Source organism: Typopeltis vanoorti, chromosome 20 (assembly GCF_054136105.1).
Source record: "Typopeltis vanoorti isolate ZY-2024b chromosome 20, IOZ_Tvanoo_1.0, whole genome shotgun sequence".
NCBI classification, from domain to species: Eukaryota; Metazoa; Arthropoda; class Arachnida; order Uropygi; family Thelyphonidae; genus Typopeltis; species Typopeltis vanoorti.
The window spans coordinates 28013588-28028697 of NC_143568.1; the positions used below are offsets into that span (position 1 = coordinate 28013588).

Below are 15110 nucleotides of genomic sequence, written 5' to 3' on the forward strand. Positions count from 1 at the left end.
CGGGAGACCCAACATTGAAAACTAACATTATTCACACAATACCTGTCATACGTCCCCTTAAACTCGTTCACAGACGAAGCATTCACAACCACCTCTGGTAATTCCACCTATTTACAACCCTCCAAACAAAAAATCTAGTCCTAACACCCTTGTTAACCATACTCTTACATAATCTCCAGGAATGACCCCTCGTTTTCTCCCTTCCTTCACCGGTCTTAAAAAGGTTATCAGTATCAATCCTATAAAACCCTTTTAATAATTTATATGCCTCTATCATATCTCCTTTCCTACGTCTATCAACTCGTTTTTGAAGCCCACAGAGACCTTTAATCTATCCTCGTAGGAGACATCCCATAGGCCTGTAACAATTTTCGTAACCAGCCTCTGAATCCTCTCTACCATTTCTTCATCACCAAGTAATCCAGGTGACCAGATCTGTGCACAATAGTCCAAATGAGGTCTTATTAATGCCATATATAAAGTGGGACAATCACTTCTTTATCCTTGCTTGTCAGTGTGTTCTTTAACAACCGTGTAATTCGATGTGAAGCTTTGGCAACCCTTGCAATATGCCCTCGAAACTTGAGTTCTTTCTCTGTCCACAATAACTCCCAAGTCCCTAGCCTCATCAACCTCCTGCAATTCAGTTCTATTAATATAGTAAACAGCATGCGATCTCATTCTTCCGTAGTATAGTACATCACCTTACGCTTGGCCACTTTAAACTGGACAGATAATAGCGAACGGATAGTCCTAAAGCACTAGGTTTGACAATTATTTCGGCCGGTAAATGTCAATAACTTATCATTATTTCACATTAATATAGACAAACTATAATAAAGCTATTTTCTTACTGCAAATAGATTTTACACGTTGTTCGTCCTACCTGTAAAAGACGACAGCTATTAAGTTTTAACCGGCGGTTGGAAACGAGGGCGCGCATGCGCACACATCCAAGACGGAGCGCATCTCATAGCAACAGCTGAGAAGTATGGTGTTTTGCTGTTGTGGTGATTGGAATTAAATATAATTTAGAGAGGAGAGACAATAAAAAGTCAAAAAGAGTGAACGACTACAGTAGGAATACAGTAAGTATCAAAGAATAATGGCCTTGTATCAAGGATCTACTAATATGTTTAAAAATGAAAGATAAAAAAAAAAAAGAGAAAAAGTAGTCCGTCCTTGATACAACGCCATTATGAAACCACTGTATGTATTCTTCTGGTTTTAGTTTGCATATTTTTAATTTCCACATTTTTATTTTCCATATATTTTTATCTCTACTTTTCCCCCTTCTAAAAAAAAGCTCTGATGTATTTTTAATCCAACTGATAGTCGTAAATGATTTTATAGTTCAGTTATCTATTATTTTTTACCAATTTTATTTATGATGCCGATTCTACAGGGTGTCCCAAAATTCACGCAAGAAGTAATTTTGATAGAAAACACAGGTTTTTTAATTAAAAATTGTAATTTCTTATTGATTCATAAAGTATACAGTATAGGGTTATGCATGGAATAGCATATCGGGTAAATGGCCTTCACGGCTTTGCTGGCACATACGCACTCTTTTGTCGAAATTTTCCATGACCGTTTTGCATAAATGTGGCTGAATTTCGTTGATACAGTGCTCAATTTCCTCCTTCAAGGCGTGGGTGGTCGTGGGCTTGTTGGCATAAACCTTAGACTTCAAAAAACCCCAAAGAAAAAAGTCCAACGGCGTTAAGTCACATGATCTGGGCGGCCAATTCTGATCACCAAAACGGGAAATTACACGACCAGGAAATGACTCGTGCAGTAATTGAATTGTTTCTCTGGCTGTATGGCATGTGGCACTGTCTTGTTGAAACCACATGTCGTCCATATCAATATCTTGCACAAAAAACTAGATTATCATGTCGCGATAGCGAGCACCATTAACTGTTATTGCCTTACCAGCCGCATTTTCAAAGAAGAATGGACCGATAATGCCTCCAGCCCAAAATCCGCACCAAACAGTGACACGTTGTGGATGCATTTGTTTCTCAACAATCACTCGTGGATTTTCTGAACCCCAAATGCGACAATTTTGTCGATTAACGAAGCCATCAAGATGAAAATGAGCCTCATCGCTGAAGATGATTTTGTTCGAAAAATCATCTTTTGTTCAAGGAATCTTTCTACTCCTTTCACACTGTTAAGACGAAATAACTACGTTAAAAGACTAAACTTCTGCTTCCTTTGCATATTAAATTAACACACGCATTGATATCTCATCGAATCTCAATACTGTGTTTACATCAAGATTTTCCAATATCTTTTAAGATTTCCAGCTCATCCACGGCGTTCTCTTATCCATTCTCTGTCCTGATACTGGGGAGAGCACGAGAAAATGAAGGTCGGTGAGCAGGAGCATTATATTGTTTTCACTCACTTTTACGCCGATAAAGTGGATGCTTAATAACTGAATTCTCCTTCACTCACTTTCCATTTACAGCCACCATAGTTTTTTCCTTAATATTTTTTCCTCTTTTTTGTGAATGTGAATCTTACCCAAGAAAGGATTTAGGCTTATATCGTATTAGTATGTGAGTAGGTTAATCCTGAATCTAACCTTTTTTTTTTTTTTTTATGAAATTTACCCACCGCTTATTCTTGATTTCATCAAAAATATCACAGAATTCCTATCACAGTATCGTTTCGAGCCACCTCCGTTTATTTACTGAAGTTCTCCGCTCTGTAGTTCCACATCTGTTTTCTTTTATGAAGCCATAAAAGAAAACAGATGTGGTCATAAAAATCATGGCTACATATTCGCACTCTCTAGCTGTAGATGCTTCATTAACCATCACTACCCCTCTGTTGTTATCATTGGGTTCAACATTATTGTTGTTATTGTTAAAGGGTATCTCCATGGAGTCCAAAGACTCCGCGGGAGGCCCAGAAACATCGTTCACAATATACTTATCATTCCTCCCACATTGTAATCAAAATTTCACCATGGGAGTAAGAAACTACCCACCGACGAAGACCTGACAGCCATCTCAGACAACTCATTCCACTTATTCGCCACTCTTGTAGAAAAACATCTAGATTTCACATTCTAGCTAACTGAAACTCTACTTAACTTTCAATGATGACCTCTTCAGTACAACTCTATAAATTTCCTTTGTTTCTTCCCATACGTTTGTTTTGTATTTCCACTATGTATCTCCATAATTAAAATCTCCCGCAGTGAGTTCTCACTTGCTGACTTTGCAAGGCTTATAAACCTTGCATAACTCGTAATTGAGCATCTTCCTATACAACATCTTTGCATATATTTATGTCCAATTTACTTCTGTTCATACCAAATAACCAAATAGCCTCAGACCCTTCTCTCGAATCTTTCCCTTTCCCCTCTTGTCTTTTTCTTCGAAAAACAACGTACTGTTCATATTTTATCCTTCTGACTGTATTCTGTATTCGCTTCTGTCACCCGGGTCTAGATATCATTTAAGCCAGTGATTTTCAAAGTTTTTCATAATATGGCACACCTAGAATAATTATTAAAATTCTGCGGCACTAAAAATATGGTTAAAAATAGGCATAATTTTGATTGATTCACCAACTGTAAGTTTCGTAAAATATAAATAAGGGAGCTTCAGGTGCGGATGGAAGACCAGACACTAATAAATAAATGCGCAAATTACGACATTATTTTTTTCAATTAATTTGTTTTCACAAATCTCGTGGCACACCGGTTGAAAATCGCTGATTTAAGCCAATGACTTTTGAGTTTTGTATTTGACTAATGTCGCAAACCCTCATTTTCTTTGTAATATACTTCTAGCGTTAGTGACCGGTCATAAAAAATTAACTCTGGATTACGTAACCGTTAATTATATCCGATGTCACAGTCACCCTCTCTGTTTTACAGTACCATTTACAAAAAAAATAGTTTTTAGCATAAGCATCGTTCCGATGGATTTGGTAAATATCATTCATAATTATAGTATAAGCTTAATATATACAAAAAATAATACTACTAATAAAACAGTATTTTATTTTATTTGTAAGTGTCTGTATAGAAATAAACGCCTTGATCTATATCTGTGTCTCCAAAATTCCTAGCGTACTTCATGATATTGCACAAAGTTGAAATTCAGTGCATAAGTAATATGAATCTTGGTTTATTTAGATTTACGGCCGAAGCAAAAAAAAAAAAGACAAATCATCGGGTCCAACACTCTTGAACCCAGAGTGCCTGCTTTTATATAGATGTCCCATTTCTTGGGGTCTTTATATAATGTCTTGTATTTATGGGTGATGAAATTAATTATTAGCGATAGATTAGTGATGAAATGATTATCTATATTTCGTAGATGATTTTGGTTCATGATAATGATGATGATGTCTCAATTGCGAATTTTTTTATTTCACAATGTACGTTATCTGATAATGATCGCTGACAAGAAATTTTGAGCAAAAGTTGAATAACCGAATTGGTCACTGCGTATTAAATGAATTTCATCATTTATAAATAGTGGAAAAGGCCTAGCTTTCTCCGCCATTTCAACAACAACGTCTATTTCAATCATCAGTCACCCCCTACTCCAGCTCTAACCAATATCTGGGATGCTAAAAGTTTTTTTATATATATACAGTATATATATTCGCATCTGTAGGTATGTGTTTTTAAATCTGAATTTACCCAAGCTTAGAAACGATTTTGTACAACCCGTATTAGTTTTCTTAAATCTCATTAATTCTAGAGAAAGTTAAATATTAAAATAAAGCAGAAAGAACACACCTGAACTCATTCATGGCTTACAGGAAAGTCAAAAATGTTTAGTAATGAAAGTTACTAAAGTCTGGGAAGCGATAATTTCTCTTGGGAGCTTTTAGATTGATGTGTAGTGGCACGGAACCTCAAAATTATCTAATGATATAAGATAAAAGTAACTGAACAAAAGGTGAAAACAAACAAATAAAAGATAGGAGTATTGAAACACCGATATATAGCTTTCAGAAATGTACAACTCAAAATATGAAAGCCCTGTTATCAGAGTAAATAACCGTCAAAAAAATAAAAAAGTTATAAAATAAGCCTCATGTACTCAAGAGCTGCTCATCTGCTGCAATCCTCTTGCTAGAGGATGCTACCGGACGATGACGACGTACTCAAGAATTCAGTAACTTCGAAGAATATTTCTAAATTCGAACTTTGTCAGTATTTCTCTCTTTATATATATATTTCCCCCTTATCTTTATTCCTCCCTTATTTACTTATCACCGACAATATATCGTGTAGTTCCCAGTGCATCAGAACTCCAGAAAATCTGTCCTTTAAACATGAATTACGATAAGTTACAACCTTTCACGGTGCATCACACTCAAGGAAAGTTGTAAGCCTATCAGACATTAGTGGTTGTTATAATAAGTGACCTAAAGGTTATAAAACCACGAAAACGTGCTCTATAGACCGAACATGATACTTTTTAAAACCGCTTCAGATCTCCAGTAAGCAGAATTGGGCTCTCACACAGAGCAATGAAAATCATCTTCCGGGAAATATATATTATCATTCTGTGATCACTTTCTGTCTACTTTTTTCAATACAACCATACTAATGTAGTGTATGAAATTCAACCTTCGAATTCCAGAGTAAAATCCTTAGACTTAGCAATGCTGATTCTTATCTGATCGAATCCATTTCCACCGACAGTCCATTCTCTTGAAAAGCCACTACATCAGCATTATATTTAAGTAGCAATCACAAGGATGTCGCTATATTTGAAAAACCAGAAGGCTGTTGAAAAAATCTGAATTTCTTGAAAGCTGAAAGAACGTCATGAGTTGGTGATACCCTAGTGGAAGATGGTAGTAGTGTTCACTAAATCTTGTTCGTTGCATTTACTTTGATTTTTCTAAATGCCTACTAACACAATACTACATTTGTGAAAAAAAAAAGAAATCCTATAATGACATCCATTACTATTGGCATGCCTTAAAGTTTATTTTTTATTCTTTCTGCATGTATGTAAAAGCTATGTTCAAATTTTCTTTGCAGTGCCTTAAGAATGATTTGACAAAGTATGGAAAACGTGTCTAGTGATATAAGTGTGGTTATAAGCGACAGTAAGGAAATACATTGTGGACCGAAATATGTTTTCCAGAATACTGTAAGTCTGTTTGTAAAACGTACATTATTTTTAGTAGTATTATTTGGGCAGTTCAGAAGTTAATGGGAATAATGTTGAATGTTATTTATGTAATTAATTTCTTTTCTTTTTTATAATAATTGAAGATATAATTCCTGGGATTCAGATGTCTGTCGTTTAAGCCTTTAGTGTAATGACATCAAGGAAGCGGCTGTTGTTGAATTTAGAATTACTTCAGAAAGAACTAATGCTCTGATGCTATTGTTGTGCATTTTAATAGTGTGTATTCTTGTGGCCAGTTTGCGAGATGAAAAACCTGAATTTCCGGAGAGGAAAATCCCTGAAATTTCCGTATACTACTGGTTAATTTACCTAGAATTCATACCCACGTCTTTCCAAAAAGAACATTGTCTACACCGGTGGAGCTATGGAGGCTCTTAAGACAGTAGCACCTATGAAAAACGAATTTTTTTTGGGGGGGGGGGAGATGACAAGGATACATAAATATAGAGATGATTATAAGATGGGAATGAAAATCGCAAAAATATATTAAATAAACCCATTTCAATTCTTAAATTAAAATAAGAATGTTAGATGAAGTAAACACGATATATTTTAAAAGGCCAAGGATATCTAAGCATTTTATTACTATTTCTTAGAAACCCCATTATATAATTTTAATGCGGTTGAAATCAGAATATGTTGTAGATTTTTGGTGGATGGTGAATAAGACAATAAAATTCTGGATGGGTTCCGCTAATGGCTACATCACGTGTGAGCGATTATTAGTATTACTTTAATGCTGAGTATTTTCTGTTAATTGTTGTTGCCGAAATATTAAATAAAAATTTATTTTTATTACTTGAGACAGAATTTATGTTGAAAATCAAAGCATGTGATTGATGTCTATCTTCTCGATTCAGAACATATCACGGTGGACCAAGTGGACAGTTTTTTTTTTCTTCCCAATGGCTGCGTATTATCATGGTAATGTCTATGAGGTTAGACAGACAACGGACTTTATGGGTTCGATTTTAGTCATCAATTAGAGGAGGTTTCGCTGCAAGTGTTTATTACTTAATTTTTTTTTTTCCTGCGAGAGGCTGAGTTAATATTTGGTGCAGTTCAATGAGCTCAAAAAAGCACCTGGAAAGACGCCACTGTTCTTTGGTTGGAAAGATCTGGATTCACATCCTCTCATCAGACTCTGTTAAACAAAATACGAAGATCTTATATAGCACTCATAATATTTAGCTTTTCTCTGTCTCTGAAACTCTTCTTGATCACCTTTTTCTATTTAATTTAGGTAAATTCTAGTGTGGCCGAGACAACTTTAACTTTCATAATTGATAGGAAATGTATGGAATGTAAGTATTATTCCTAATATACTGGAGTTACATAATAAATGAAAAAGTAACTTAAAAGTCGTGACAAATCGTTTGTATTACATTTTAAATAAATATTGATAACCACATTAAAATTATTCACTGTGCGAAAAAAAAAAAAAAAGAACCAGAATTGGGTCTGATGTATTGTTGTTCCATGTAATACGATATTCATTTTGGGAAAACATTTTTTTTTTTTTCATCTTGTTTCTCATTCCTCATTCATCTTGTTGTCTGGATCGCGTATAATCAGAGAAAAAGTAATGAATGCGTTCGCCATTATATTTTTAAACTTTTTATGAAGTAATAGTATTGCAATTTTTATCATGTACTCTCGTCCCTAATCTGTACACCTCTATCCAATCTGCTCCTCCACTATATCAATTCCTATTACGATGACTGTTTTTAGGAGAAGGAAAGGGTGAAACGATCCAGTACAGTATCAAATGTAGATTATTAATGCGCACTAATTTAGATGCTGCTTATAATTGGCTCATACAAAGCGATACTCATTTCCTTCATAGTACTTTATTATAAATAAATAAAAAATACAATTTTTAGAGTTTATCAAAAATTGTTGAGTGCGTTTTTATAATATTTATAAAATAAAATTGAATGCCATTCAGTAAGCGACGTTAGTATGAGCATAACTGCGCTGCATAACAGTATATTATTATTATTATTATTACGTGACACTTCTAAGGAATCCAAGGATTCATCGCGGGAGGACACTACAACCGTCTGACCGTCATATGCATGACACAATCACCAACACAAGGAAAGAATTTCGTTCTACAATAGTTACACTCGCCACCATTCTGCAATATCAAATTTCTCACCGCCATCAACATTAAAGGGAACCTCGTGTAAGGCAAAATGGTGTTTCTTCTTCTTCAAGTGCTTGTTATCACATTAATGATATCATAGATACACCAACCGCCGACTTTTCTATTCGGACAGAAGGATATAAAGTGATTTTTCACGTAATCTTTCTATGAAATGAAAATGAAAATAATGGGTTTTCCTCAACGCACTATCAGGTTGATAGCCAACTTGTACAGGGAGCAAGAACCCCCCGCTAAGAACAGGTATTAGATTGACTGATTGGCTTCGGGTTGGAAAAGGAGTTTGGCAAGGATGTTTACTGTTTCCTCACGTGTTTAGTATATATGCAGAGAACATCATACGTGTAGTATTGGATGAGCTCAAGATAGGAATTAGGATAGGTGGTAGATGGATCAGTAATCTGAGGTATTCTGATGATACCGTCCTCCTCTGTAATGACAAGGAAGAACTAGGACAAACTGTTAATAAAGTTAATAAAAACAGTAATGACAGAGGACTTCAACTCAATTCTAGCAAGACAAAGATTATGGTTCTCAAAGGAAATACAAACAGGGAAGCTCTTGAGAAGCAAGCGTACCTTAATGGAGGAAGAGTTGAGGAAGTCAACAAGTTTAAGTACCTGGGATCCATTATTAATGTGAAGAATTGATGTTCAGAAGACGTCAAAAGAAGATTAGGAATGGCTAAAACAATAAGATACTAACAATAATAACAATAAGAGACTTGTCTAAAATGAATCTATTTCCGTGGGAACAAAGTTGACGATTTTGGATGCAGTTGTTTTTTCCAACAGCGACTTATGGATGTGAAACTTGGAACCTAAAGTCAGATAAGAAAAGAATAGCTGCTTTTGAGATGTGGTGTTACAGAAGGCAAATGAATGGTGTTAGTAAAGATCAGTAGAACTTTAAGGCTCCTCGAGAATGTTGACAGAAGAAAGTTAAAATATTTTGGATACATTGAAAGAATGGAAAGAGGACTTCTCAGAACAGTAGTAGAAGGTAAAGTTCCTGGGCAAAGAGAAAGAGGTAGACTGTCAATGAGATGGATGGTGTGCGCGCGCGCGCGTGGTGGAGTGACTGATTTTCAGAAAGTTGAAGCCTCCAGAAAAGCATACAACAGAACTACATGGCGAGGGCTGGTGTGGCACATCACCGAGCATCGGAGTGATCATACAGTATCTGTGGATGTCCAGTGAACATGTGGTGATGATTACTTATGTTAAAACCGGCCGACAACGTAATTTACTTAAAGTCAGAAGCAAAGGTTGAATGTAATTTCTTTAATTTAATATCAACCAAACAGCATACTTATTTATTTTATCTGTATCTAATAATAAAAATAAATTGACATAAAATAAATAAATAAATCTTTCGTGATATAATTCGCCCACAGATACGAGACCCTTCGACACTTCTGCGCATGTTACAAAAAGGAGAATCCATTCCGATAATAGGGCAATCAATCCGTATTGCAGGATGAGTTGTTTATTATTACACATCGGAAAATTAACTTCTCTTTTATGATCATTGTAGTTAACTATGTTGCTTCTATAAAAGTAGGAAAAATTTACCTATAAAGCACGTGATTTTGCGTGTTGGAGACCAATTCGTACGTCCTTCATTTCTTTCTCCTCTTCAGCATGAATCGACTATTCTTGGCAAGTTTCCAAGTGGAGATCTCAAAAGCGTGGACATACTATACTCATAGTGGAACACAGAATGACTCTGCCATCTGGTAAATATTATTAAAAACTATCCCTGTTATTGCAACAGAAACAAATAATGTTACCTTGCATCTATCTTAGTCAAACAAATTTGAAATGCAGGGAGCAACAGTAATATCCATGGAACAATTTTAGCAACAAAGTCCTGATTACATAAACCGACTAACAGGTGGTTGGATTAAAAAAACAAAGTCTGATTATACGAAATGGCAGATGCTGGGTGAAAAAAAAAAAAAAACTGAACATTCCAGCGTGTTTGAAATCTTGTTTATTAGTACGTAATTTCTGTAGTTGTAGTAACCATTATATAACTACAGAAATTACAGTAAATGCACGAATACACAATATGGTCAACGGAAAATTCATTAAAATATTTGTCTTTACAGTTTTCTTGTAGACGTGTCTGTTTAAATTAGTAGTCGCTATTCAAATGATAGTTGCAATATAAGCGATTAGAGAAAGTGGTTATTTATCATTTGCTATTTGGATAAAAATCTACTATTCATTACCAAAAGTGACTTAAAAAAAAATAATTTTAATTGACAAATTCAGAGTTAAAGATGTATTACGAAATAACATCATTAATAGTCACTTCTCATTTCAATATGACACATGAGCCACTTTTTTAGTAAAGTGGTAGTGGTGAGTGATATAAAATGAGAAAAGAGTGAGAATCCATTGATGTCCTTTTTGAATAGAAATCGTAATAATTATGGAACCCTTGGTGTTCCAGAGAAGGAAATTTATATCCTGTTTTGTTTTGTTTTTTAAATTCCATACCATAATTATCTTATATTGAACATTGCATTTACTTCATTATGCAAAATCTCTGTGTGCTTTTAATATGTGCTTGTGTTTTAATAGTGTTATTATAATACATAAGGATTAACATAATTAAGCATTAGTAATAATATATTTTTTTCCCGTTAGGTTTGCCAAAGACATCTTTTGAAGAACTGAAAAATTATCTTCGCCAACAGTACAGGACTAGACGACCATGGAGTTGTCCGTTCCCGTGGATATCTAATGAAGAATTTCACTTGAAAGATTACTTTGTGTCTCCCCATATTGCGCGTGTTGCTTTCAATGAGGAATCCACAGAAAACAAAAAAAATGGATTATCGTACGAAGACATTTTCAAACCAGATGCAAATCATCATCCACCAAGACGTATCTTGCTTGAAGGAGAACCTGGCTGCGGAAAAAGTGTACTCCTAATGAGAATGGCATATGACTGGGCCACAATGAAAGAAGGTTACCTTTCGAATTACAAGTTGCTATTTTTTGTTCAATTAAAATATTTGAACGTGAATATCATTGAGACTCTAGTGGATCAAGTTTTTAGGGAAACTAAATGGATAGGTTATAAAGATGAGATCTGGAAAACTATTGAATGTAATCAGGGTAGAGTTATTTTTCTTTTTGATGGATACGATGAGATGACCGAAGAGCAGAGGAAGACCCCTTCATTTGAAAACATGCTTAGAGCTGCTGATCTTGCTGGAGTTACCGTTTTAGTATCTTCTCGATCTCTAAACACCTCCTCTATTGTTAAAGACTGTGATAGAAAATTTATCATGCATGGATTTTCTGAACTGGGAGTAAATGAATTTGTTATTAAGTTTATGAAGATAGCAAAAATCCCCAGCTCAGACACTAAGAATCCACATTATTTCAATGTGCGTAGTTATTTATCAAGTCGAGAGAATACTGTAGTAAACTTTTTAGCTAGGACTCCACTCATATTACATTTGTTGTGCATATTGGACAAAGACAACGCATTTATGTCCGAAGCCAAAGAGACAAAACTCACACTTATATATTGCAATATCTGCAAGTGCTTTGTTCAACGATATCTTCAACGCCACAACTCATTCCTAGAAAATACCATATGCGATTCAGATCTGTTATACCATCCTGCCTATCTTGAACTTGGGTCACTTTGTGTTGAAATTCTGAAGAAAAAAAAATATAACCTTTCTCCAGCCGATTTGGAACAATGTACTACATTTAGTGTGATTAAAGAACTTGGAATATTACATAGTAGTGAGCATTGTCCTCCTGAATTTATCCACGCATCATTTAGGAATTTTTTGGCTGCTTTATATTTACACCACCTATTTAATGTTAATAAAGAACAGTTTCGGACAACATTAGCTGACATCATACGTATATTATATGTGCGAAAAGAATGTTTGCCGTTACAGGTGTTTGTGTTTTTAGCAGGTCTCTTAAAAGATAAGGCATACTTATTTTTTAGATGCCTTCCAGATTACGTTTATTGCACCTTAAATTCTTCAGAACTTATTCAACACCTTTCGGCTCTTGTTATTGAAATTGCACCTACAGTTGATAATATTACTGAAATTCAAAAATATTGCCCGGACGAGTTGCTTATTGACAATACAATATCTTGTTCTCTCACTACAGTCGCTCCAGGATTGTGTTTATTATTAAAAAGTGATTTATGCAACATACAAAGTGTTACTGCATCATCTGATGATTTATATGTTTGTTGCACCAGCGATCGAGTGGCTTATCAAAAAATCCTTACTGCTCTTCGTAAAAATTTTTCCGTCAAAAATGTATGTCTGAAATTAGGCATGATATCTCGAAAAAGGGATGTTATGTACCTTGCTCTTAGAGAACTGTGTCAATTCGGTTTGAATGGCGAGTTTAAAAAAATTGAAAAACTGACAATTCACTTTGATTCTGATGATGATGAAGTGGCTAAGGAAATTTATGAATTTTTAAGTCAACACAAATATATAAAAGAACTAAAATTGGTCTTGAGAACAATGAAGAATGTTTTAACGTCCAATATTATGTTTAAAATTTTTCATGCACTGAAAGAATGTCAAACACTTGAATCGTTCCGTATAGAGGCTTTTAAATCTAAAGGAAATATCTGGTCTACTTTTAACAATCTTTTGAATGAAAAAGGGATTAAACGGCTCTCTGTACAACTGTTGGAACACGACAACTTACCTTCTACAATTTTTTCTACATTGAGGAAGCATTCTGATTCAAAATTTCAGGAAATATCTGTATTATCTTCTCGAAGTCATAAAAATACATTTAACTTTTTACAAGCACAAAAATCCTCAATTGAAATTTTGAATTTAAACGTAAGCAATCTGACATCTCATGATATCCAATGGCTGGCAGATGGCATTCAAAATAGCAGCATCAAATATTTAAAGTTTGCAATTTCGTTTGGTAAACTTAAACATTTAAATCCCATACTTAGTGCATGTATTTTATCGTCAAATATGAATGAACTTTATCTCTATGAAAAAGATGTTGGCAAGTTATCGACAGCCAAAGAATCCACCATCAAACTCCTATGTTCTCTTCTAAAATCTGCAAAGTTGAGTATTTTATTTCTACAGGGACGGAACTTCGTATTTAATGAAATGATTTTAGTGGAGTTGGTGAAAAGTTTTAGTGTAAGTGCTCTAATAAAACTGACCTTGAAGAAATGCGTGTTAAATGTAGAAGATTCAAAAGAACAAAATATACAGCAAGAGCTAAAGGAAGTAAAAAAACATTTCATCCAACAGGTAGCCACATTTAAGTTACGAGAACTGGTACTTGATGAAGTACAGATTCTTCCGTATGACATTGTGTGCACCGAACAACTTGGTATTGCAAGTAATATCCCATCTTTGGAAGTCCTTGAACTAGGTGGAAATAACGTGTCGTTAAACGATGCTCATTTTGAATATTTTTGTCACTGTTTTGGTAATATGATTCACTTAAAACACGCTGCATTCCAAAAATGGAACTACCATTTAAAGGATAAAGATTCGTGCTTTCAAGACTTTCAACTTTCCTTGAAGAATCTGTCATTAAAAAAATTAGACCTTTGTGATTTCTTTATAATTACTGAAGAAAATAACGAAGAAATCACAAAGCAGAATTTTTATGATTTCCTTAATATTGCTTTAACAATGCCTCATTTGAAAGAAATATCATGTCATTGGAGTCAAATTTTTCCATTGAACTTATACAGGATGAAAGAGGCTGCACGAACATTCATTTCTGCTTTAAGACCAACACATTCTTTTACGCTGCACCTTCAGATTTGCTCAGCAAAGATTATATCTTATCTTATTGAAGCAGGAAATAAATATGAACATTTGAAATTAATACCACAGTTAAATGGCTCAAGTGAACCGAACAGTATTTTTGTTTCTCCAGCTTAGATAATGTAAAAATATGGAAGAAACCTAAAACACAATTAATATGCTGCAGCGAATATGACAGACTCGGTACTTGACAGCCCTGTGCAGATGTAGTGTATTTAACATTACCCGATTAATTTGTTTAGAGCATTTCGTGAATTTATCGCGATTTCCTAATTATGAATAAAAATCTTGGTCTTCGTTAGTGTGTATGGGCATGTCACAAAAAAGGAGAATCCATTCCTTGCATAACAGTTGGAAAATTTCACGTATAAAGCACGTGATTTCGCGTGTTGGCGACCAAATCGTACGTCCTTCATTTCCTTCTTCCCCTTCAGCATGAATCGACTATTCTTGGCAAGTTTCCAAGTGGAGATCTCTAAAGCGTGGGCATACTATAGTATAGGAAAGACATACAGAAGAAAACTGAATTCTTTTGAAGCATTTCCTTATTTGCCCTTTGATGTTAGACTCTAAGAATACTGGTTTAAATACGATAAAATAATAATGTTATTTTATTTTCAAACATCAAATGATGTGTAACCGGATCTAGTCTTTAGTTTATTGACTGTAATGAATACTAAGAGAAGAAAGTGCTCATATTTTAAAGAGTAAACCGAAAGTTTTATATTGTACCGTGTACAGTTGAAATAATGTACCACAGGTCATAAACACACTGGGTGTATTTTATTTATTTTTTAATTTATTTGTTCTCTACTCCCCACCACTGGTTGCCGATTAGTCATTGTTTCATTTTACTTTCTTCAGACTATTTTTAGGTGATTCTAAACCAACTATGAGATGAGTACATGTCTGTACATCTTAGTTTGCATGTTATGCTAGA

At 34.5% G+C, this 15110-nt stretch overlaps 1 protein-coding gene across 1 annotated transcript in view; it reads left to right on the forward strand.

Annotated features, from left to right (window-relative positions):
• The window catches only part of LOC150095300 (uncharacterized), a 34341-nt gene extending 19231 nt beyond the window's left edge, over nt 1-15110 (forward strand). The window contains exons 2-4 of the mRNA XM_090410199.1: nt 6032-6143; nt 7429-7489; nt 11010-15110. Of these exons, the coding sequence (XP_090266325.1) occupies nt 6057-6143; nt 7429-7489; nt 11010-14287 (3426 nt within the window). The 5' untranslated portion in view covers nt 6032-6056 and the 3' untranslated portion in view covers nt 14288-15110. The remainder of the gene's footprint in view (nt 1-6031; nt 6144-7428; nt 7490-11009) is intronic.